General features: G+C 46.9%; 1 protein-coding gene across 2 annotated transcripts in view; it reads right to left on the bottom strand.

The window, feature by feature from the left end:
- PRKAR1B (protein kinase cAMP-dependent type I regulatory subunit beta) overlaps positions 1-19032 on the bottom strand; it is a 347158-nt gene extending 328126 nt beyond the window's left edge. Inside the window, exons 1-2 of one of the 2 annotated variants that reach the window (XM_040356774.1) lie at positions 18940-19032; positions 6760-6955 (exon numbers count right to left, since the gene is read on the bottom strand). In XM_040356774.1, coding sequence (XP_040212708.1) covers positions 6760-6924 — 165 coding nt within the window. In that variant the 5' untranslated portion in view covers positions 6925-6955; positions 18940-19032. The other variant, XM_040356773.1, reaches the window with a different exon arrangement.
- Between the last annotated feature and the right edge of the window lie 4421 nt (positions 19033-23453).

Here is a 23453-nt window from a genome sequence, read left to right as displayed (position 1 = left end):
CACTGAACAATAAAATAGGATTGCTCAGAGCTGGATTAACTCTGTGTGGCAAGACTGGACACAGATGATAGGAAATCTTATACTCTATATTGTGACATCAAAAAAAAATTGGGTTTACATCCACTTCAATATACTTATCTGCAGCCTCAGCAGCACAGAATGAATGGACAGGAATGGCTCTGTACAAAGCATCCTGTTCATTCACAAACTAAAGCATAGTAAATTCAGTTTACTACGCCTCAGTTATGAATGAACAGAGTCAGCGATCGATATGGATCACTGACTTGATTCATTAGGACAAGGAAGGGGCCGATAAATTACACATTTACCGTCCTCTTCCCCTGCATTCCCACAGCAGCTGGCAGGAGAGGGGAGGGGGGAACTTGGCAGCACTGCAGGGGATGAGGGGGGGGGGCCAGGGGAGTACACAGGAGCCCAATCACAGCACGAGGTGGATAGGTGGGGCGGCATGTAGAGGAACCAATCTCTTCAGTTGTCCCCCTACAGTCGGTGAAAGGCTGCAGGGGGAAAATGGAGGGGATTGGTTCCTCTTAATGCCACCCCTGCTGTCCCTCCTATGCAGGTGTAAATTGGGTCGCACGGGCCCCTGGAGCATCCCCTGTACAAACACCCCTGCTTTAAGCCAGAGATGGACAAATTAATATGAAATTCAGGAGCCAGTTTGTCCAATCGAAGAACCACCCATTGGCTCCCGCTGCTGTGAATCAAATGCTGTGACACGGGGACTGATGTAAAGTGCTGGCACTATATACAGTAAATGCTTGTAGTTATAACAGAGTAGACAATATACTTATATTTCCTCCAGTCTGTGTGTTAAAAAGCCATTCCTTTGCTGTTCCACAGCCACTGCATTTATTGCACACTTCTGGGGTTGTAAAATACCTGCTCCATTGTGGTCCCCCCCCCCCCCCCCCCTAGCTCATATGTATTGTGATATTTGGGGGTCAAGATCAATAGCCAGTCATCTCTGCGACAAGCAAACACTTTTTTCTCCAAAACAGGCAAACAAACATAGCTTTTTTCCCAGTATAAAGCAAACAAAAATAGTCCATACACTCCTGGTACAACACAAAGATTTGGCTCACCGCCAGCATAAACCTGTCCTACCACAGGGTTGTTCCAGCCAGCTTCAGAGCTCCGGAACAAAATCACAAGAGCGCAGCAGCATCTCAGCAAATAAACAGCCCACAGCCCTCTCACAAATGTGTGCTGTTCCACACCTCGCGGACACCTGCTGGCTGGCTCCCGCTCTTTTTAGCCCTCTCTCGCGTAGGCGGTTAACCCTAAAAGGCAAAGCTACCTGTAGTCAGGGTTGGACGATCTTTCCCACCCAAGACCCCTCTGAGCCTCTAATTTCTGGGTCACAAATCAGGACCTAATAACCCAGGGAAAACTGTAAATCAGCCCCCTCCAAAACCTTTCCCCCGGCATAGGTGAGAATCCCTGAGCACTTTTACTGCTTCTTGTTGTCCCTGGTAACGGGACCATAACTTAACCACTTAAGACCTGGACCTTTAGGCAGGTAAAGGACCTGGCCAGTTTTTGCAATTCGGCACTGCGTCGCTTTAACTGACAATTGCGCGGTCGTGCGAAGTGGCTCCAAAAACAAAATTGGCATCCTTTTTTTCCCACAAATAGAGCTTTCTTTTGGTGGTATTTGATCACATCTGCGGTTTTTATTTTTTGCGCTATAAACAAAAATAGAGCGACAATTTTGAAAAAAATTCAATATTTTTTACTTTTTGCTATAATAATTATCCCCCAAAAATATATTCCTCAGTTTAGGCCGATACGTATTCTTCTACCTATTTTTGGTAAAAAAAAAACGCAATAAGCGTTTATCGATTGGTTTGCGCAAAATTTATAGTGTATACAAAATAGGGGATAGTTTTATTGCATTTCTAATCATTTTTTTTTTTTTTTACTACTAATGGCGGCGATCAGCGATTTTTTTTCGTGACTGCGACATTATGGCGGACACATCGGACAATTTTGACACATTTTTGGGACCATTGTCATTTTCACAGCAAAAAATGCATTGTTTACTGTCAAAATGACAACTGCAGTTTGGGAGTTAACCACTAGAGGGCGCTGAAGTGGTTAAGTGTGACCTCATCTGTGTTTCTAACTGTAGGGGGGCGTGGCTGGACGTGTGACGTCATTGATCGTGTTTCCCTATATCAGGGAACACACGATCGATGACGGCGCCACAGTGAAGAACGGGGAAGCTGTGTTTACACACAGCTCTCCCCGTTCTTCAGCTCCGGGGACCGATTGCGGGACTCCAGCGGCGATCGGGTCCGCGGGTCCCGCGGCCGTGGTCACGGAGCTTCGGACCGGGTCGCGGGCGCCCGCGACCCACGGCTGGACACTTAAAGAGGACGTACAGGTACGTGCTTGTGCCCAGCCGTGCCATTCTGCCGACGTATATCTGCAGGAGGCGGTCCTTAAATGGTTAAACCAGTGTTTCTCAACTCCAGTCCTCAAGGCCCCCCAACAGGTCATGTTTTCAGGCTTTTCATTATTTTTCACAGGTGATTTGATCAGTTTCACTGCCTGAAGCCCTGTACACACGGCCCGGATTCTCGTCAGGAAAAGTCGTTTTTCCTGCCGAAATTCGTGGCATGATTTTCTTTCTTTTGGTCGAGTGTACACACACACCATTCAAATGAACCGCCGTTCTTTTGAATGGCACGAACGCGGTAAAGTCATCGACTACGACGAGCGCTCGTCACATTCGATGCCGTCGCCGCCATCTTGCTACAACCTACCTATGCCTTGGAAGCTACCGCGCATGCGTCAAAGTCATTTCGAGCATGCGCGGGTTTCCATGGAGAGGTAAGTATACACACTCTCGGGTTTCTCGGCAGGAAAACACTGCAGGTTCTCTATTTTTCTCGTCGAGATTCTGGGCAGTTTTCTTGACGAGAAACTTCAAAGCCTCGTACACACGCACGGTATACTCGGCAAGAAAGCTCTGCCAGCAGTTTTCTTGCTGTTTCTTGCCGAGAAAACCGAGCGTGTGTACGAGGCTTTAGTAATTACCAGAGCTGTTTCATCTGAGGAATGGCGTCCTGTAAAGTATGAGCCAATGGAAAAACCAAAGCTTATAAAGTAGCAGGTTTTCAACCGACCCCTAGTGTTGAATACTTGCAACTAGCAACTTTTCTGCACGTGGGCATGTGGTGACAGAGTCATTTAAGGCCCCGTACACACGACCGGATCTATCCGCTGGAACTGGTCCGACGGACCAGTTCCAGTGGATCGATCCGGTCGTGTGTAGGCCCGAGCGGACAATTGTCCGGCGGATCGGACAGTTTCCAGCGGACCAAAATTGGTTAGCATGCTAACCAATCTGTCCGCTGGAAACCTGTCCGTCGGACGTGTTCGGTCGTCTGTACAGACTCACCGGACACGTCCGACCGACCGCCATCCCCCGCATGCGTCGTACTGAATCGACACATGCGTGGAAGCTTTAAACTTCCAGGCCGCCCACATCGCCGCGTCATCGTCGCGGCGACGGTGCGGCCACGCCCCGCGTATTGTTTACGCGCGGATTTCTATCTGATGGTGTGTACAACCATCAGATAGAAATCCGGCAGCCGGACGCAGCGGATCTGTCCGCTGAAAACGGTTCGGTCGTGTGTACGGGGCCTTAAAGGTTAATTTATTGGTTAGGTTTATTGTTAAGGTTTGGGTAGGGAGGAGTTGAAGTGACCCATTAAATTGCCTAAAAAACAAATAGAGTTTCCCTGCAATAAAAGAGCAATTATACTCAGTTGCGAAGCACTGATCAAAGTTCAGCAATAATCAGTGAGTGAGCCTCAATTTTTTAACTGACTTCTGTCAAAGGGATGTGTCAAAAAAAATTCTGATGATCAGCAGCTGCAGCCACTCAGGTGCTACTGTGGATACACACATACAATTTTCTGTAGATTTTTTCCATCAGATTTACCAAAACCATCTAATATGAGGTCAAACCAAATTTTAATTAGTATGTAATCAGGCAGGCCCTTGCACTTCATGGTTTTGGTAAATTTAACCACTTCCCACCCGGTCAATAGTAAATTGACGTCCGGGAAGTGGTTTTGTTATCCTGACTGGGCGTCTATTGACGTCCTGCAGGATAACAGCCGCCGCACGCCCGGGCGGCGCACCGCAGTGATCGGTGGTGCAGTGTATCAGTCTGACACACCGCTACACCGATCTTGGTAAAGAGCCTCCAGCGGAGGTTCTTTACCACGTGATCAGCCGTGTTCAATCATGGCTGACCACAATGTAAACAGGAAGAGCCGCTGATAGACGCAAGTAGAGGAGAGCCGATCAGCGGCTCTCCTGACAGGGGGGGTTTGTGCTGATAGTTTATCAGCGCAGCCCCACCTTGGATCACCGCACAGGACCACCAGCAGAATGCCGCTCAGGACCACCAGGGATGGGCATCCACACTGGACCACCAGGTATGCCCCCTAGACCACCAGGGAATGCCAATCTGTGCCAAGGCAGCTGTCAATCAATGCCCAGGCAGCTGCCAACAAGTGCATATTCAAAAATTCCTGCCAGTGACCAACCAAAATACCTGCCAGTGCCACCAGGCATACCCATCAGTGCTGCATATCAGTGCTGCATGTCAGTGCCCATTAGTGCCCATCAGTGCCATGTATCAATGCCCATCAGTGCCCAGCAGTGCCGCCTATCAATGCCACCCATAAGTACCCACCATTGCAGCCTTTCAGTGCCCATCAGCGTTGCTTATAAGTGCCAATCAGTGACCACCAGTGCCACCCATGAGTGCCCATCAGTGCCGCCTATCAATGCCCATCAGTGCTGCATATCAGTGCCAACCAACAGTGCCGCCTACCAGTGCCTATCGTTAGTGCCCATCAGTGCCACCTCATTGGTGCTGTCTCATCGTTGCTACCTTATCAGTGCCCATCAGTGAAGGAGAAAACGTACTTATTTACAACATTTTATAACAGAAAAAAAAAGAAAAACTTTAATTTTTTTCAAAATGTTCGGTCATTTTTTATTTGTATAGCAAAAATTAAAAACCCCAGAGGCGATCAAACACCACCAAAAGAAAGTTCCATTTGTGGGAACAAAATGATAAAAATTCAGTTTGGGGACAGTGTAGCATGACAGCGCAATTGTCATTTAAACAGCGACAGCGCAGATTGTTGAAAATTGGCTTTAGCAAGAAGGGGCGTAAGTGGCTGGTATTGAAGTGGTTAAAGGAAATCAGACATCACACTCTGGAGGTATTAAAGGCAAATCCACTTTGCACTACAAGTGCAAACTGCAAGTGCAAAGTGCACTTGAAATTGCACTAAGAGTGCACTTGGAAGTGCAGTTGCTGTAAATCTGGGGGGTAGATCTGAAATGAGGGGGAAGTTCTGCTGATTTTATTATCCAATCATGTGCAAGCTAAAAAGCTGTTTTTTTTTCCCCTGCATGTCCCCCTCAGATCTACAGCGACTGCACTTCCAAGTGCACTTTGCACTTGTAGTTTGCACTTGTAGTGCAAACTGGATTTGCCTTTAGTAAATAACCCCCAGAGTGATGTCTGGGCATACAGTCAAGATAGCTAAAATTGCTGATTGGAGGAAAGGTACACACCCCCTCTCATCATAGGCAGAGACTCTCAGAGGTGTTTTGTAATAGGACCTGCTCCCTGCTAATCTATTTTAGCAAACTCCACGCACTGAAGATTCAGGCTGCTTTTGTCTAAAAAGTCTGAGAATTTGTCAGAAGTTATCAGGCTGATAACAGAGGAACTGGTCAGGAGAGAGCTATGGGAGCTATATGTGCCCTGCTCAAATTTCATGAATTGGGTTTACATCCACATTAAGGTAATAATAATTCCAAATATTTACTGACAAAAAATGCATTATAATCTGAAGTTGAATGAGCAGAAGGAAGATGGAGATGACAAAGGTCACATGTTCACTCCCTCCATCCCACTTTAATGAAGTACAGCTTTACACATTATGGGGTAGATTCACAAATACGCCGTTGTATCTCTGAGTCCGGCCGGTCGTATCTATGCGCCTGATTCATAGAATCAGTTACGCATAGATTTATATTATATCCGACCGGTGTAAGTCTCTTACGCCATCGGATCTTAACTGCATATTTACGCTGGCCGCTAGGGGCGTGTACGCTGATTTACGCTTTGAATATGTAAATCAGCTAGATGTGCGAATTCACGAACGTACGCCCGGCCGACGCAGTACAGTTACAGTTACGCCGTTTACGTTAGGCTTTTCCCGGCATGAAGTTACCCCTGCTATATGAGGCGTACCAATGTTAAGTATGGCGAAAAATTTACGTCGTTTGCGTAAGTCGTCAGTAAATGGGGCTGGACGTCATTTACGTTCACGTCGAAACCAATGACGTCCTTGCGGCGTACTTTGGAGCAATGCACACTGGGAAATTCCACGGACGGCGCATGCGCCGTTCGTGAAAAATGTCAATCACGTCGGGTCAGGGTTAATTTGCATAACACACGCCCACCTCTTCACAATTTGAATTAGGCGGGCTTACGCCGGCCTATTTACGCTACGCCGCCGCAACTTTTTTTTGAGAATACGGCACTTGCCTGTAAAAGTTGCGGAGGCGTAACGTAAATAGGATAGGTTACGCCTGCACAAACAAACGCCATTCTACGTGAATCTACCCCTATATTGGGTGCCCCTTCATACCTATATACACAACAGTACTGAAGATTATAAGTAGACTGACCTTCTCCAGTTTTTCAAAGTGTTCCCTCAGGAACTTCATGGGGCGGTCTGGTTTGGCGATACACAAGTTCACAATGCATTCTTTCAGGATTTGCTGAATGTTGAACTTTTGTACATAGACTTCACAGCCTTTTAAACTTTCGTCTTCTAAATTGGAAGAAGCCATTTTGGAGTCAGTAGCAGGAGCTCTTCAAAACCTAGGAATGAAATCAAATACAGTATGAAAGGAATGTTCAGGAGGAAAGAATGGGTCAGGAAAGGTCATCACAGCGTACAAAGACAAACACTCCTGCGCACAAGTGGGTACCGGGTATTCTAGGGTTGGGAAGGACGGTGTCACAGGCCTTGCTGCCCTCAAGGATAGGGGTATCCTAGCGATCACAAGAGAAAAGAAAGAAAGAGGGTGCACCAACCTTGTGCATTATCCTTAGGTGTGTTTTATTAACTACTTACAGACCGTCCTGTTTTTCAGACTTGTGTTTAAAACATTTTTTTTTGCTAGAAAAATATTTAGAACCCCCAAACATTATATATTTTTTTTTCTAACACCCTAGAGAATAAAATGGAGGTCAATGCAATACTTTTTGTCACACCGTATTTGCGCAGAGGTCTTACCAGCGCACTTTTTTTTTTAAAAAAAATCACTTTTTTAAATTAAAAAATAAGACAACAGTAAAGTTAGCCCAATTGTTTTTTATTTTGTGAAAGATAATGTTACGCTGAGTAAAATGATACCCAACATGTCACGCTTCAAAATTGCGCCCGCTCGTGGAATGGTGTCAAACTTTTAGGCCCCGTACACACGACCGAGTTTCTCGGCAGAATTCAGCCAGAAACTCGGTTCAGAGCTGAATTCTGCCGAGTGCGGCTTCCACACTGAACTCGACGAGGAACTCGATGTGTTTGGCACGTCGAGTTTCTCGGTCGTGTGTACGGGGCCTCACCCTTAAAAATCTCGAAAGGCGGCATTTAAAAAAAATTTATAGGTTGCACCTTTTGAGTTAGAGGAGGTCTAGGGCTAGAATTATTGCTCTCGCTCTAACGATTGCTGCGATACCTCACTTGTGCTGTTTGAACACTGTTTTCATATGCGGGCGCTACTCACGTATGCGTTCACTTCTGCGCGCAAGCTCGTCGGGACGGGGCGGTTTAAAAATGTTTTTTTGTTTGTTTTCTTATTTATTTTAATTGATTTGATTTTTTTTTACACTGTTTTAAATAAAATTAAAAAAATGGGTCACTTGTATTCCTATTACAAGGAATGTAAACATCCCTTGTAATAGAAAAAAGCATGACAGGTCCTCTTAAATATGAAATCTGGGATCAAAAAGACCTCAGATCTCATATTTAGACTAAAATGCAATAAAAAAAATTGTAATTTGAAAAAATTACAACCAAAAAATGTGCCTTTAAGACGCATGGGTGGAAGTGATGTTTTGACGTCGCTTCCGCCCTTCTATGCTATGGAGACGGGTGGGGGCCATCTTGCCCTCACTCGTATCCATGGCAAGCAGCGTGAAGGACCCGATCGCCTCCGCCGTTGCCGACGGCTCCGTTAAGCGGCGGAGGGCACGGGAGAGCGCCGGGAAGGGGGGTCCCCTCTCCCGCCACCGATAACGGTGATCTTGCAGCGAATCCTCCGCAGAGACCACCATTATCATTTACAGGACCAGCCACGTTAAAGATGGATATCTCGGTTGTGGTAGCAGCTGCTGCCGTTACCGAGATGTTCATCTTTAACCACTTGCCTACAGAGCACTTTCACCCTCTTCCTGCCCAGACCAATTTTCAGCTTTTAGCGCTGTCACACTTTGAATGACAATTGCGCGGTCATGCAACACTGTACCCAAATGAAATTGTTATAATTTTTCCTCACAAATAGAGCTTTTTTTTGGTGGTATTTGATCACCTCTGCGGTTTTTATTTCTTGCGCTATAAACAGAAGAAGAGGGACAAGTTTGGGGAAAAAAACACAATATTTTTTACTTTTTGCTATAATAAATATCCATTTTCTTTTTTTTTTTCTCAGTTTAGGCCGATACGTATTCTTCTACATATTTTTGGTAAAAAAATCGCAATAAGCGTATATTGATTGGTTTGCGTAAAAGTTATAGGGTCTACTAAATAGGGGATAGATTTATAGCATTTTTATTATTATTATTTTTTTTACTAGTAATGGCGGCGATCAGTGTTTTTTATCGTGACTGCGATATTGCGGCGGACACATTGGACACTTTTGACAAATTTTTGGGACCATTCACATTTATACAGCGATCCCTGCTATAAAAATGCATTGATTACTGTATAAATGTGGCTGGCAGCGAAGGGGTTAACACTAGGGGGCGATTAAGGAGTTAATGTATTCCCTAGGGAGTGATTCTTACTGTGGGGGGAGGGGAGTGACTGGGGGAGGTGACCGATGGCTGTCCCTATGTACAAGGGACACACCATCGGTCCCCTCTCCCTGACAGGACATGGAGCTGTGTGTTTACACACACAGATCTACTTTCCTTCTCAGTTACTGGGCAATCGCGGGTGCCCAGCGGCCATCGCGTTCACCGGGCACGCGCACCGGGTCCCCAGTGCCCCCTAGTGGCTTTTAAAGGCGCGACGTCATATGACGTCCACCCAGAATAACAGAGTCTTCCTCCTGCCGTCTTTTGATGGCGGGCGGTTGACAAGAGGTTAACCACTAAAGGACTCCTTCACGCCGATATACGTCGGCAGAATGGCACGGTTGGGCACATCAACGTATATGTACGTTGTCCTTTAAGCCCAGTCGTGGGGTCGCGGGCGCGGTCCGATGCTCGGTGAACGTGACCCGGTCTTCACTGTGGCGGCGTCATCGATCGTGTGATCCCTTTTATAGGGGGACACAATCGATGACATCACACCTACAGCCACACCCCCCTACAGTTGCAAACACACTTGAGGTCACACATAACCCCATCAGCGCCTCATGTGGTTAACTCCCAAACTGCAACTGTCATTTCCACAATAAAGAATGCATTTTAAATGCATTTTTTGCTGTGAAAATGACAATGGTCCCAAAAATGTGTCAAAATTGTCCGAAGTGTCCGCCATAATGTCGCAGTCACGAAAAAAATCGCTGATCGCCGCCATTAGTAGTAAAAAAAAAAAAAAAATGCAATGAAACTATCCCCTATTTTGAAAACGCTATAAATTTCGCGCAAACCAACCGATAAATGCTTATTGCGATTTTTTTTACCAAAAATAGGTAGAAGAATACGTATTGGCCTAAACTGAGGAAAAAAAAAATTATATATTTTTGGGGGATATTTATTATAGTAAAAAATATTGCATTTTTTTTCAAAATTGTCGCTCTATTTTTGCAAAAAAAAAAATTTGCGCAAAAAATAAAAACCGCAGAGGTGATCAAATGCCACCAAAAGAAAGCTCTATTTGTTGGAAAAAAAGGACGCCAATCTTGTTTGGGAGCCACGTCGCACGACCGCGTAATTGTCAGTTAAAGCGACGCAGTGCCAAATCGCAAAAAGGGGCAAGGTCCTTTAGCTGCATTTCACAAAAGCAACATCGGAGCATCGAAAACACATCCAAAAAGCAAGTTGAAGTTGTAGGTGCTTTAATGGGTGCTAAAGTCAAAGCAAGTGTAAATGAGCTCTAAGGCCCCTTTCACACTGAGTCGCCCATAGCGTCGGCGGTAAAACTGCTATTTGCGTCGCATTTCAGCTGCTAGCGGGGGGTTCATAAGAATCAGTTACGCATAGATCTCCCTTAGATCCGACAGGTGTAAGTGACTTACACCGTCGGATCTTAGGCTGCAATCATCTCCCGCCGGCCACTAGGTGGCACTTCCATTTGTATACGTGACGAATATGCAAATGAGGAGATCCGCCGATTCTGAAACGAACGCCCGCCCGTCGTTTTTTTTTACGTCGTTTGCGTTCGGCTTTTTCCGGTGGATAGTTACCCCTGCTATATGCGGCATATCCAATGTTAAGTATGGCCGTCGTTCCCACGTCGAGTTTTGAATTTTTACGTCGTTTGCGTACGTCGATTCAGAATATACGGCCGGACGCAAGTTCCGCTCACGCCGAAACCACTGACGTCCTAGCGACGTCATTGGGAGCAATGCACGCTGGGAAAAATCGCGGACGGCGCATGCGCATTTAAATCGTCGCGGGGACGCGCCTGATTTAAATACTACACTCCCCCTAGCCGCGGAATTTGAATTCTGCCGGGGGATTTACGATCCGCCGGCGCAAGTTTCGAGGTAAGTGCTTTCTGAATACTGCACTAGCCTCTTAAAATTGCGCCGGCGGATCGTAAATCAGATAGATTACGCGGATCTAAAGATCCGCTAATCTATCTGAATCTACCCCCACTGCTTCTTCACCGCTCCAAAGATGCGGCTAGCAGGACATTTTTACTGTCCTTCTAGTGCAACGCTCCAGTGTGAAAGCCCTCAGGCTTTCACACTGGAGCAGCTGTTTGAGGGCGGATTGCAGGCGCTATTTTTAATGCTATAGCGCCTGCAATACACCCTCAGTGTGAAAGGTAAAGGAATAAAGAAAATCCTGATATCACTAAAAGTAGCATATCCGTTGGCAGATTTCTATCTGATTCACTTTTGCTGATAACAGACACAAATAGAGAGGGTGAATCTCTCTAACGGGGATACAGAGCAATAAAAACCTGACAGGTGTTCTAATCCCTCTACACTCTGTTTAAGAAAAAAGTTTTGCTTTTAGTTATACTTTGACAGACTGTGTGAAATATGTCATTTTTTATTGTGCCTATAGTTCCTCTCCCTGTCATTCCGGGCATCAGAGGAGCACTCAGTGGTGGTGAAGGACGCGCGTCAGGCGCACACTTGGATTGTCAGTGTCACTATGACAACTCCTTGAATAAGTGTCCATCTGACATCACCCACAGATGAAGACAATACATGACAACGTCAGCCACACACTTATCTGAGACCGCAGGAAGTTTTTTTCTGAAAGATCATTTTCCTGTGTGAATGAAAACTTCTGGAAATATTTTCCAAAACAGAAGATCCAGGAAGTAGAGTCTCTTCCTGTACTGCTGTTATGTTATCTCTTCATATATGGAACCTCTAGTGAGAGGCCGGAGATCACCACAGGGCCCCACATATAATGCAGAAAGGGCTTGAACACACCACATCAATGAAACTGCAATAATCCGCGCTAATCTACACAGGCTCAACGCCACGGCACACAGAAAACAATTGTTCTCCATGCGCCCTCCTCCTAAAATGACACGGCCTTGTGGTGGGTTGCAGTGCATTCTGCAATTTTTTACAACGCATCTCATTTTACCACACGTCACCACAACGCAGTGGTACAATGAAGTGAATGGTCACCTTGCGTTGTAATAACATAACACACCGCCTCTGCACAACGGACAGTAGCCGTCCCTGTTTTAGTGCATATCCTGGTGTACACAACCGCTAGAAATGGCGCTTGTAAAGCACCTGAAAACTGCATTCCATGCTGCCGAATGTGAAGCCTGAGTGCTTTCACACTGAGGCGGTGTGCTTGCAGAACACTAGAAAAAGTCCTGCAAGCAGTATCTTTGGGGCAGTTTGGGAGTGCGTCCCTGCCCACTGCAATGAAAAGCAACACAGGTGTTTATTAACCCCTTCTTGGGCCGCTAGTGGGGGCCGAAAAGCGCCGCTTAGACACTTCCTGTCTTAGGATGACAACGCTCACTCCCTGCACTGTGTCTATAAGGGAGCAGCATGGTCACTCTGATGCCTCGTACACACGATCGTTTTTCTTGACGGGAAAACTGCCATGTTTGCTTTTGGTCAGGAAAACCGACCGTGTGTATGCTCCATGGCAGTTTTCCCGACAGGAAAACTGCGAGCAAAAAAATGAGAACCTGTTCTCTTTTTTCCCTCCGCGATTCTGAGGCCTCGTACACATGACCAGTTTCCTCGGCAGAATACATCAAGAAACTTGGTGGGAGATTTTTTTTGCAGAGGAAACCGGTCGTGTGTACATTTTTCAGCGAGGAAACTGTCGAGGAACTCGACGAGCCAAAAAGAGAGCATGTTCTCTTTTTCCTCGACGGGAATGGAGAAAATTGGCTTGTCGAGTTCCTCGACAAGCCTAACAAGAACTCGACGAGGAAAACGATGTGTTTTGCCCGCCGAGTTCCTCGGTCGTGTGTACGAGGCCTCAGCGTTTTTTTGCTCTGCAGTTTTCCTATGGGAGCATACACACGGCCGGTTTTCCCGACCAAAGCTCTCATGGCAGTTTTCCTGACGGGAAAACTAGCCGTGTGTACACAGGAAAAAGCAACCGAGCAGGTTCTCGGTTTTCCCGGCGGACTTTTGACAGGGAAAACCGATCGTGTGTACGAGGCATAAGACTACAGAACACCTCCAGCTCTATTCATCGCCATAACATGGGGGACAGGTTCTGTATTTCACAACAGAGACCGGTGAGAGCTGATAACAGTGAGATTTTAGCTCAGTGCACAGGAAGCTACAAGCACACTGGATTTCTGCCAGTCTCAACATGTATTTTTCAGTACTTGCAGAAAACCTTTAGCCTTAAAAATATAAAAATAAATGCAGCCACCACATTTAAAGCGTAGTTCCACCCAAAAGTGGAAATTCCGCTATATGGACTCCTCACCCCCTCACATACCACATTTGGCATGTCATTTTTTAGGGGGGAGTGGGTACATAGTTTTGATAGGTACCTGCTCCCACTTCCGCTCTGGCCGCCTAGACGACTCGAGCAGAAGTTTTCCTCTCCCCCTCCCTCCCTGCAATTTTCTGGGATGGGTCACAGGTCCCAGAAGATTGCCCCGGCCATTGAGGAGGCGCAGCGCGACACGTGCATGCGCAGTGCGCACCCGGCTGTAAAGCCGCAAGCTGTCACAGCGGGGTGCCCACACTTGTGATCCCATCGCCAGAGAGAACCGAGAGAGAGAACCGAGGGTTTGGGTGAGCCGCATCGCTGGATTGTGGGACAGGCGAGCGTGTTTCCACGTTTTGTAGCTGCTGACATTTAATAAACACAAAACCGGGTGGAAGTGTTTATGAAGTGTTTATGAGGAAGACACAACGAGCCCATCCACATTCCACTTGGCGAACAGATATAACAAAATGCTCTAAACAGCAGATCTACCAAACCATATAACTTCCTTCACATATAGGTGTCCTGGATCGTGGGTGCAATTGCTGCGATTCTGCCCGCGATCTCGAATCACAGCAAATCGCAGGATGCCCTTGCGATCCCCGTCACTTTCGAATGGCACCCCAATCTCGCCCAAAACTTATTTTGGGCGACAGGCCCACCGCGATTCTGTTTGTGCGATTCAACAGGCGTAAATCGCGGTGCCATTGGAAGTGACGGGGATCGCAAGGCCGCCCTGCGATATGATGTTTGATTCGGGATCACGGGCAGAATCGCTGCGATCCAAGATGCCTAGATGTGAGAATCATGTATGGCCTGCCTAAAGCTCGACCATAATTTATAGGTTTTGCAGATTTCTCCATCTGTGTTACACATTGAGGATGGACGAATCCCCTGCTGTGTTCATTCTATTCTGTGTTCATTCTATTCTAACAACTGCCCCCTGTCAAAAACTGAACAGCTGCTGCATCTAATTGGATGAAGCCACTTTTTGGCCAACAATTTTCCACTAGGCTCCTTCGGATTTCCAATCAAGGGATGTTGGGAGGCAGGTGGCTGACTGTAACCACGCACTGTACAAACTGCCACCCACTGAGGAACCGGTCGAAATTCATCCAGTGTGTGGTTAGCTTTAAACCCATGCACACTGGTAAAAAACATGGGGCTACATTCAGCAAGAATTTACGCCGGCGTATCTATTGATACGCCGCGTAAATTCAAAGCTGCGCCGGCGTATCTTTCTTCTGTATTCAGAACGCAAGATACGCCGAAATTGAGCTAAGATCCGACTGGCGTAAGTCTCTTACGCCGTCGTATCTTAGTTGCATATTTACGCTGGCCGCTAGGTGGCGCTGCCGTCGATTTCAGCGTAGAATATGCAAATGAGCTGGATACGCCGATTCAGAAACGTACGTGCGCCCGGCGGATTTTTTTTTTACGTCGTTTGCGTAAGGCTTTTACCGGCGTAACGTTACTCCTGCTATATGAGGCATAGCCAATGTTAAGTATGGACGTCGTTCCTGCGTCGAATTTTGAAAATTTTACGTTGTTTGCGTAAGGCTTTTTCCGGCGTAACGTTGCTCCTGCTATATGAGGCATAGCCAATGTTAAGTATGGACGTTGTTCCTGCGTCAAATTTTGAAAATTTTACGTTGTTTGCGTAAGTCGTTCGCGAATAGGGCTTTGCGTAAATTACGTTCATGTCGAAAGCATTGACTATTTGCAACGTGATTAGGAGCATGCGCACTGGGATACGTTCACGGCCGGCGCATGTGCCGTTCGTGAGAAATGTCAAACACGCCCACCTCTTGACAATTTGAATTTGGCGCGCTTACCCCGGCAGATTTACACCGCAACCTACGGAGCAAGTGCTTTGTGAATACTGCACTTGCCTCTCTAAATTGTGGCGGCGTAGCGTAAATAGCATACGCTACGCCCGCACAAACTTAGGTCCCCCTACCTCAATCTAGCCCATTGTGTGTTGGTCTCTGCTAAGTGCTGCACTGGTGCATTGCATAACAATGCAACCTGGGTGGTAAAAACATGCCGTTGGGCAGTGTTTTACTGCCCCCCTTACGGCTCATGCATGCGGATCTATGAAAAAATGCTCAAAACATGCTGGCAGAAGAAATGCCTTTAATCGCAGGGGTCTCAAACTGGCGGCCCTACAGCTGTTGCAGAACTACAAGTCCCATGAGGCATTGCAAGGCTGACAGTTACAGGCATGACTCCCACAGCCAGAGGTATGATGGGACTTGTAGTTCTGCAACAGCTGGAGTACCGACAGTTTTGAGACCCCTGCGTCTAAGGCCCCTTTCACACGATTGGACCGTACAGGTTTTGACGGCGGACCTGAACGGCCGCTCCATGCAGTCCTATGGAGCGTCGGATGTCAGCAGAGACATGTCCGCTGACATACGACCCGATCTGCCAAAATCAGGCGGATGGCGATACGTCCCCATCCATCCATGGGGGATCGGATCGGGGGAGATCTGATGAAAACGGACATGCGTTTTCATCAGATCTCCCCATAGGAGAAAGCGGCGCCACACAAGCCCCTCCCTGCTCAGTGAGCAGAGAGGAACCTGAAATCCGCCGGCTCAGCGGAGATCAGTGGAGAGCCGGCGGGAGCTGGCGGACTCCGTAGCGATGGAGTCCGCCTGTGTGGAAGAGGGCTAATGCCACGGTTTTATGTGCATATACGTGTGTACTGCGTTTAGATGCGTCTCAGCGAAACTCATTTTATTGGCTAGAATATTCATTTATGCTAGCCACTAGAATAAACTTAGGCACATAAGCGCGTATTTAGGTGCGTTGATACTTTACGTGCATATGGGCATAAATGATGCTGGAAAGCTCCTCTCTGAACGCATTTTCTTTATGCCCCTAAGCCCTGGTTCACATTGACGCGGGATTGAGTTCAGCTGAACTCGCACAATTTCATTCACGCATGTCAGTCCTGCGATTTCAGAGACATCTGTGCGCTTTCCTGCAAAGATGTCTATTGAAATCGCACCTGAAATCACCAAAAGTATTACAGAAACTACTTTTGGGAATCGGTACGGCACCGCAAAGTCAGCTACGCACCAATACGGATGGTTCCATTGCGGGCAATAGCCGCCGATTTGGCATGCGACTTAACATGTCGCAACAATGTGAACCAGGGCCAGACGCTGCTTTAAAATACGTCTGTAAATGGCACAATGTGTATATGCCCATTAGAAAACCTAGAGCTGCTTTCAGAGGCATAAAAAAAAACATCAATGCCTTCATCAGCAACATTTGTTCTGCCTGTGCACGAGGCCTTAACCACTTGCCGCCCGCCAATGACAGATTGACGGCGGAAAAGTGGTTGTAGAATCCTGACTGGACGTCATATGACCAATCACGGCTGATCACGATGTAAACAGCAAAAGCCAGTAATCGGCTTTTCCTCACTCGCATCTGTCAGACGCGAGTAGAGGAGAGCCGATCGGCTGCTCCTCTGACAGGGGGGGTTTGTGCTGATCGATTATCAGCACAGCTCCCCCTGAGGATGCCCACTGGACCACGAGGGATGCCCACTGAACCACCAGGGATTACACTAGATCACTAGGGATTTAAATCAAAGGTATGCCACCCTAGACCACCAGGGATGACACATAATGGATGCTAATCAGTGCCACAATGGATGCCAATCAGTGCCCACAATGGGCATCACTGATTGGCAGGCATTGTTTGGCGTCCATTAGTACAACACATTAGTTAGTGCCCATCTATGCCCATCCATGCCGCCTATCAGTGCCCATCCATGCCGCCTATCAGTGCCCATCCATGCCCCCTATCAGTGCCTATACGTGTCGCCTATCCCTGCCCATCCGTGCCGCCTATCCCTGCCCATCCCGTGCCACCTATCCCTGCCCATCCGTGCCGCCTATCCCTGCCCATCCGTGCCGCCTATCTGTGCCCATCTGTGCCACCTATCCGTGCCGCCCATCAGACCCCATCCGTGCCGCATATTGGTGCCCATCATCAATGCCACCACATCAGTGCCACCTCATCGGTGCCCATCAGTGCCACCTTATCAGTGCCAGTCAGTGCAGTACCATCAGTGCCCATTAGTGAAGGAGAAAACATACTTATTTACAATGTTTTATAACGGAAACAAAAAAAAATTCGCAATTTTCGGTCATTTTTTTTTTTTTTTTTTTGCAGAAAATAAAAATCCCAGAGGTGATCAAATACCACCAAAAGAAAGCTCTATTTGTGGGTACAAAATGATAAAAATTTAGTTTGGGTACAGTGTAGCATGACCGCGCAATTGTAATTTAAAGTGCAACAGCGCTGAAAGCTGAAAATTGGTCTGGGCGGGAAGGTGTATAAGTGCCCGGTATGGAAGGGGTTAATCTGCAAAGGTAAACATACTGCTGCCGCAGCTGCATTGTGGTGCAGCATAAATGATCCCCCCTGTCGTGAATGGAGCCACGCTGCAAATGTAAACAATGCATGCAGTTGTGCCGCAGTGGCGAGGGCCTTTATGGGTTAAACAGACAGCGAAGAGGCAACAGAACGCTTAATGCCCTCTGAAAAGTGATCCAGCATGAATGGCTCTTAGTGTAAACGAGCCCCCATGGCAGGGATATGCAATTAGTGTTGCAAAACTACAATTCCCATCATGCCTCTGCCTCTGGGTGTCATGCTTGTGGCTGTCAGAGTCTTGCTATGCCTCATGGGACTTGTAGTTCTGCAACAGCTGGAGGTCCGCTAATTGCATATCCCTGCGGGTGGCCTACGGTGTGAACAGGGCACACAGAACACAACAAACATGATGTGAATGACCAAATAATTATTATTTTTCTTCAATGACTTTAGAAAAAACACTAAAACAGCCCACTGTCTGCAGGGGCCCCCAAGGGCCACACAGTAAGTACCAGTGGGCCACAGATTGGCATGACACATTCTACCCCGCCAAATCCCACACAAATGACAGATGATAAGTCCAATGGATGGCAGACAGATCCATGCCCAGCACACACCATGAGATTGGATCCAGGATGTGACATCTGTGTGTATGTGTGATCAGAGGAGCTAGGCCATCACTGCACCATCACATCTGTGTGGTCACATCACCATCACTACACACCATGCAAACCTCACACAGGGATCAGAGGATGGGGGAAGCAGGAGGATGAGGGTGACACATCATAGCAAGGGGACACAACACAGACATTGCAGGCAGAGGCATGGCAGGAATGCTTGCTGTGATCAGCAGGCAGAGGAGGGCTTGTTTACACTGCAGATCTGCTGCCACAGAATGGCCATTGTGTCGGTGCGATGGGGGGGGGGGGGCGATGTGTTAGTAAATAGGGTGTGATGGTGCTGGGATGGAGGCGCAGCATTGGGGTCCTTACCGTTAGGTATCCAGAGAGGAAGGAAGAGGAGGAGCTGGAGGTGGAAGATGCTGAACGATGCAGATCGGTGGTGGTGGGGGGAGGGGAGAGGGGGGTCCTCTGATTTCTGATCGGGAAGGTTGGGGTGTCGTAGCTTACCGGTGCAGCGATCGGGAAGTATATGGGGCCCCGGGCTGCCAGCGCTGACACTGCTCAGGATGACGTCACGCGACCTCGTTTTCGAGCATCCCTCTCTGCAGCCTGTCACCGCTCTGTCCCTGCTAGTGCTGTCACTGAACCCTATTACCTACCTACCTACTGATTACACTACTACCTACCTACTCATTACACTACTACCTACCTACTCATTACACTACTACCTACCTACTGATTACACTACTCACTACCTACTGATTACACTACTACCTACCTACTGATTACACTACTACCTACCTACTGATTACACTACTACCTACCTACTGATTACACTACTCACTACTACCTATCCAATGATTACACTGCACACTACTACCTACCTACTGATTACACTGAACACTACTACCTACCTACTGATTACACTACTCACTACTACCTACCCAATGATTACACTACACACTACTACTTACCTACTGATTACACTGCACACTACTACCTACCTACTGATTACACTACTACGTACCTACTGATTACACTGCACACTACTACCTACCTATTGATTACATTGTCACTGAACACTATTCACTACTACCTACCTACTAATTACACTGACACAACTACCTACCTACTAATTACACTGACACAACTACCTACCTACTAATTACACTACTCACTACTACCTACCTACTGATTACACTACTCACTACTACCTACCTACTGATTACTCTACTCACTACTACCTGCCTACTGATTACACTGCACACTACTACCTACCTATTGATTACATTGTCACTGAACACTATTCACTACTACCTACCTACTAATTACACTGACACAACTACCTACCTACTAATTACACTACTCACTACTACCTACCTAATGATTACACTGCACACTACTACCTACCTACTGATTACATTGTCACTGAACACTATTCACTACTACCTACCTACTGATTACACTGTCACTGCACAATACTACCTGACATCTGATTTTTGCACTGTCACTACACACTATCTGGTGATTGCGCTGCCACTACACCCATGTCATCTGAGGATTGCCCTGTTACTACACACTACATGTCATCTGAGGATTGCACTGTCACTACACACTACATGTCATCTGATGATTGCACTGTCACTACACACTACATGTCATCTGAGGATTGCCCTGTCACTACACACTACATGTCATCTGAGGATTGCCCTGTCACTACACACTACATGTCATCTGAGGATTGCACTGTCACTACACACTACATGTCATCTGATGATTGCACTGTCACTACACACTACATGTCATCTGATGATTGCCCTGTCACTACACACTACATGTCATCTGATGACTGTCCCCTTGTTTCAACTCTGTAAAATACAATATAGTATAAAATACAGTAAAGACGGAGTCTGCAGAACTAGAAGTTCCAGCATGCATACTGGATGCAAGGGATGTACATGAACCATAGGCTAGGTACATTTATTACAACCATTGCTAGGAGAAAGGGCTCATTTACACCAGGTCCGGTGATCTGTACAGAATGACGCAGGATAAACGCGACCATCTTCCTATTATGCAATAAAAAGTAAATGAAGCTTTATTCGGGGGGGGGGGGGGGGGGGGGGCAACTCCAGGCCAAAAAGGTCACAGTCACAGAGTCACAGTTTTATTGCCCCACCAAACCAAAAAAAATAAAATTTGGGTGATTTCACACTAAAGCGCCTGAAAAACGCCCAGTGTAAAAGGGGTCTTAGCGTTAAAAAAAAAAAGCGCCTGTAAAGGTGCGCTGACGGTATAACGGCCCTATTTTTAGCACCGCTATACCGTTGGAATTGCGGCGCTATTCGGCCGCTAACGGTGCGGTTTTAACCCCCGCTAGCTAGCATACTAGCTCATTATGCCTTTACTTTGCAGGGGAATAAAGAGGAAGTAAAACCGAATAGGGTTTACTTCCATTTGAACAGCAGTAAATCATAAAATAGAACTAAACTCATTGATTTACCAGTTTTAGAAGAACAGTTACATTCCTGGAATGCCGGTGACTTGTCCTTAAGGTTCCCCTAACGGGGAAGTTCCTTCAAGGACTGCGCAGGCGCAAACTTGCCGACGGAAATCTCCGAACCTCGCCCGGCATCCAGGCTCATTCTTTAACATCCCCGTGGATTGGAGGCCAGGAGGCCAAGCGAGCCGTCCGAGCGAACCGAGGACGTGAGGCCGACTGGCCACTTTCCTCGAAATCCACGTGGCTCTGGATGCCGGCCGAGGTTCTGAGATTTCCGTCGGCAAGTTTGCGCCTGCGCAGTCCTTGAAGGAACTTTGCCATTAGCCGGAACCATAACGGCAGATCAGATTGCGCCTGCGCAGGAACTTTCACGATAGCCGGAACCAGCTCAGCAGATCACCGGGATTGCTAACTGTCACATTTGATTGTGTCCTCAACCAAACCTGTCAAACCATCAAATGTCTGGTGTCAGAACTGATCACATGTGCAGCACCATGGCCGTTGCAGATTAAACAAAAGCAGCTTCCTTTGCTGTAAAGGATAGGAGGGCATAATTCTGCTTTAAGGCTGTCAGCAAATCGGCCTCTACAAATTCGGCGGTGCCTAAAAAGGCCTAAAAATTTTTTTATTTTATTTACTAAAGCTGGAAAGTGCAAAAACAGGCTCACTTCTACATAGAAACCAATGAGCTTCTAACCCCAGCTTGTTCAATTAAAGGGGTTGTAAAGGAAAAAAAATCCCCATAATAGCTTCCTTTACCTTAGTGCAGTCCTCCTTCACTTACCTCATCCTTCCATTTTGCTTTTAAATGTCCTTATTTCTTCAGAGAAATCCTCACTTCCTGTTCTTCTGTCTGTAACCACATACCGTAATGCTAGGCTTTCTCCCTGGTGTGGAGAAAGCCTCTTGAGGGGGGGAGAGTATCAGGACGCCCACTAACACACAGCTCCTTTCTCTATCTGCAAAGTAGAGAGAGTCCTGACCCTCCTGCTCGCCCCCCTCAAGAGGCTTTCTCCACACCAGAAAGAAAGCCTTGCATTACGGTGTGTAGTTACAGACAGAAGAACAGGAAGTGAGGATTTCTCAGAAGAAATAAGGACATTTAAAAGCAAAATGGAAGGATGAGGTAAGGGAAGGAGGACTGCACTGAGGTAAAGGTAAAGGAAGCTATTTAGGGGGGAAAAAAATCCTTTACAACCCCTTTAAGCTCTGGTAATAAAACCTGGAAGCTCATTGGTTTCTATGCAGACGTGAGCCTGATTTTGCACTCTCCAGCTTTAGTAAATAAACCAAATTGCGTGCTAATTTTTAATGTTTTACATAGCTAAAGAGAAATGTTGCCATTGCACACGTTGGAAGATCTTTGAGAAAGATCTTCCAGATCCATCCGAAAGAGTTTCTGCATACGTGCTTTTAACATGTTTTTGATGCATTTCCAGATATATTCCAGATCATTTTTTCTAACTGTACCGGGGTCCGGTGTGTTTTTGATGCATTTTTATTCTTTTTACTGTGATCCAGTAGAGTTCTGTGCAGGAAATAAATATGTACTTTTTTTTCTGGAACTGTAAGGCCTCATACACACGACCCGTTTTCTCGGCAAAAACCAGCAAGAAAAACTGCTTCTTGCCGAGAAAACCGTCCGTGTGTACGAGGCTTTCAGATTATTCTGACCAGAATCTCGACGAGAAAAAAAGAGAAGGCCCTGTACACACGGGCAAGAATCTCGTCAGAAAAAAAAACGTTGTTTTCCCTGACGAGATTCTTGGCAAGAATCTCTTGCCGCCCGAGTGTACACACTGACCTTTTCAAAAGAACTGCGGTTCTCTTGAAAGGCAAGAACGCGGTGACGTCATCGCGTACGACGAGCATGCGCTCGTCACATTCGATGCCGTCGCCGCCATCTTGCTTCACCCTCCCTATGCCGTGGAAGCTACCGCGCATGGGTCAAAGTCATTTCAAGCATGCGCGGGTTTCCACGGCGACAGGTAAGTATACACACTCTCGGGTTTCTCGTCGAGAAACAGGCCGACAAGAATCTCGACTAGAAAAAAGAGCGCAGGTTCTCTTTTTTTCTCATCGAAATTCTGGCGAGATTTCCTGACAAGAAACCTGAAAGCCTCGTACACACAAACGGTTTTCTCGGCAAGAAGCAGTTTTGATGGTTTTTGCAGAGAAAAACGGTTGTGTGTACGAGGCCGAAGCTGCGCTCTTTTTTCTCGTTGATATTCTTGTCGGCCTGAAACCCGACGAGAAACCAGAGAGTGTGTATACTTACCTGTCGCCGTGGAAACCCGCGCATGCTCGAAATGACTTTGATGCATGTGCGGTAGCTTCCACGGCATAGGTAGGGTGAAATCAAGATGGCGGCGATGGCATTGAATGTGACGAGCGCATCTCTTGAAAGGCGTTCTTGCCTTTCAAGAGAACCACGGTTCTTTTGAAAAGGTCAGTGTGTACACTCGGGCGGCAAGAGATTCTTGCCAAGAATCTCGTCCGGGAAAACAACGTTTTTTTC

This window comes from Rana temporaria, chromosome 6 (genome assembly GCF_905171775.1).
Source record: "Rana temporaria chromosome 6, aRanTem1.1, whole genome shotgun sequence".
NCBI classification, from domain to species: domain Eukaryota; kingdom Metazoa; phylum Chordata; class Amphibia; order Anura; family Ranidae; genus Rana; species Rana temporaria.
Note: the sequence above shows the minus strand (reverse complement) of the source record. Positions and strands in the feature narration are given on the sequence as shown.